Raw genomic sequence first — 2,683 nt, forward strand, 5'->3', positions numbered from 1 at the left:
AATGTGCAAATGGCTGAGCACTCCACAGACACGTGTACCCTTAACGTAGTTCTCGGGGATATTCAGCGTGATACAGTGTGACAAGGCTGACCCTTTGAATTATAGGCACAACAGAAACAGGAAGTAAGAGTGAGAGAAAGTTGTGGTGGAAGAGTACAGCAGGGTTTGCCACCATCCCCTGCCAGGGCCTCGTGGAGCTTTAGGTGTTTTCGCTCAATAAACACTCACAACGCCCGGTATGGGAATCGAAACCACGAGTCTGCTGCCCTAACCACTGGGTCATTGCGCCTCGACTCACAGTCATAATACCCCAGGTTCTATCTCACTGAGCAAATGTCATTACCACACCCTGAAGCTGATCCAAGACCTGTCAGTGAATTAGGTGAACAGAATCTGTGGAAGTCCATTGGATGGACTGTACCAGTAATACAAAGGTTTCATTTATGGTTTCATATTGCATTCCAGTGTACTGTCACAGCATTGTATTTACATGTGCAGAACCATACATTTTTCCCTACAAAGCTACTTTAAAATATCTTTCCAAATGTGTATGATGAAACATATTAAATTTATTTTTTTCACAAAATATACTTGTAAAGTTGGGGTACATTTTATACACTGGCAAATGCGGTATTTTATTTATGTACTTACTTTCTTATTATCTCCAAAATGTATGATACAACGATCTTCTACTTTATTGAGTTTGAGATTTTCTCTCAAAGCATGTACTGCATCAGGGTTCCATTCACAGGCATGAACCATGCTAGCTTTTGCATGGACAAGGTATGGCAAAGTAAAGTAACCAATGCCTACAAAAATAATAAGATAAAACAATACAAATCATCTTGACTTTGCCTCACACATTCACACATTCATATACAAAAATACTCACACATACATGTAACTACATGTGAATGCATGCAAAATACACACACAAAACCACATATCACGCACAAGTATATGTGCACAGTCACATACATATGCACACACACACACAAACATGCAAGTAAACGTACTTTTGGCAGTCAGTGTTTTCACAAAGTAGGGCTGAAAGAACCAAGAAGAGATCTCTAAGTTTCACGAATCTCCAACTTCATAATGTGAAGTGGATGTTAGACAGATCTCTTTTCCCTACCACAGATACACTTCTCAAACATTTGAGGGAAATATTTCTCATTCAGATAAATTACAAATTAGTAGAATAAACCAATGAAGAGGTGGCTACATGGTCACCCAAGCTGAAAGAGACAACAGCAAAATCATACTTCAATCACATGTTACCATTCTAAAACAAAATGAGAGAATGGCACAATAGATAATACAATGCTGGATATACTATTTTAAAAATATTTTACTTGTTTCAGCCATTGGAGAGTTTTAGTCAATTATAACCTAGCACTTATTTGGTACTTATCTCACTGAGATCTCTATTTGTGGAATCACTAAGTTACAGGACATAAGAACACTGTTTTCGAAAGTGTTGTCAATTAAAGCCAAAGATGAAGACAAATGTAATGCTGGCTCTGATGAAGGTATCATTAATCTTAAGTCTTTCAATTTACCTCAATTGATCAATAGATCAATTGAGTAAACCTATCTATGATGACTACTGGAAACAGCAGTAAGCCAAATTTGCTATAATAAAAGAATTATATGCAATGACTATTATCTTAACTTGTCTATTATATATCACTCAGTAAAATCCAGTTTATCTGAAGCCCATTCACGGATCTACAACATAGAATTGTAATGAACCATAACTTTGGATCCTACCAAATCTAAGTGATATTGTTAGCCTGGTGTACCAACAGAGAACTTATGAAATATTTTGCCTGGATTGATAATCCCTCACTATTTGTTATATATATATATATATATATATATATATATATACATACATGTATATATATATATATATATATATATATGAACTGGGGCAATGAGAAATAAAGTGCCTTACTCAAGGATACAATGCACTGCTGGGTATTGAACTTACAAGCTTACGGTCATGCACTGAATACCCTAACCACTAAGCCACCCACCTTCACATATGCATGCATGTATCTTTGTGTCTCCTGCACCACTACTTGACACCTGGTGTTGGTGTATTTATGTCCTTCATTATTTAGTGGTTCAGACATGAAAAAAAATCGATAATAAGTACTGGGGTTTATCTGTCTGACTAAAATTCTTCAAGGCTGCGGTCTAATATATGGAAGCCCATTACATACATGCAGATATATGATGGGCTTCCACACAATTTCTATCAACTAATTTCCCTAAGAAGACACTGGCTGAAAATGCCTTGCAGTGGAAGTGAACCCAAAGGTGTGTGATTGTGTCTGTGCCTATATCTAGAAAGAAACCATATTACTATAATTGGATCTATTTTAAAACGGGGGCGCCAGTTTTCATTTATGTTTTATGTCGTGTTTTTGGTACGGAAAGACTTTCAAACTTCGTATACTTATCTATTTTGTGTTATAGAACATAAAAATATTTTTGTATTCGAATTTATTTCATGTAAAAAATTGTCTTATTTTGATAATTTCTACTAATCACTGACGTCTATTCAGTTGAAAACAGTTAGCGCTGTAACGGTGTATATCGTATTAATCCCCTAACCCTAACTAGACTGTTAACCGTAACCGTAACCCTAACCCTAAAACTAACCCTAACCCTA

General features: G+C 36.1%; 1 protein-coding gene across 2 annotated transcripts in view; it reads right to left on the reverse strand.

Annotated features, from left to right (window-relative positions):
• LOC106883232 (tRNA wybutosine-synthesizing protein 2 homolog) overlaps nucleotides 1-2,683 on the reverse strand; it is a 45,405-nt gene that overhangs the window by 3,117 nt on the left and 39,605 nt on the right. For both annotated transcript variants that reach the window (XM_052968373.1, XM_052968374.1), the window contains one exon: nucleotides 652-809. In XM_052968373.1, the coding sequence (XP_052824333.1) occupies nucleotides 652-809 (158 nt within the window). The remainder of the gene's footprint in view (nucleotides 1-651; nucleotides 810-2,683) is intronic.

Source organism: Octopus bimaculoides, chromosome 5, assembly GCF_001194135.2.
Source record: "Octopus bimaculoides isolate UCB-OBI-ISO-001 chromosome 5, ASM119413v2, whole genome shotgun sequence".
In the NCBI taxonomy this organism is placed as follows: Eukaryota; Metazoa; Mollusca; class Cephalopoda; order Octopoda; family Octopodidae; genus Octopus; species Octopus bimaculoides.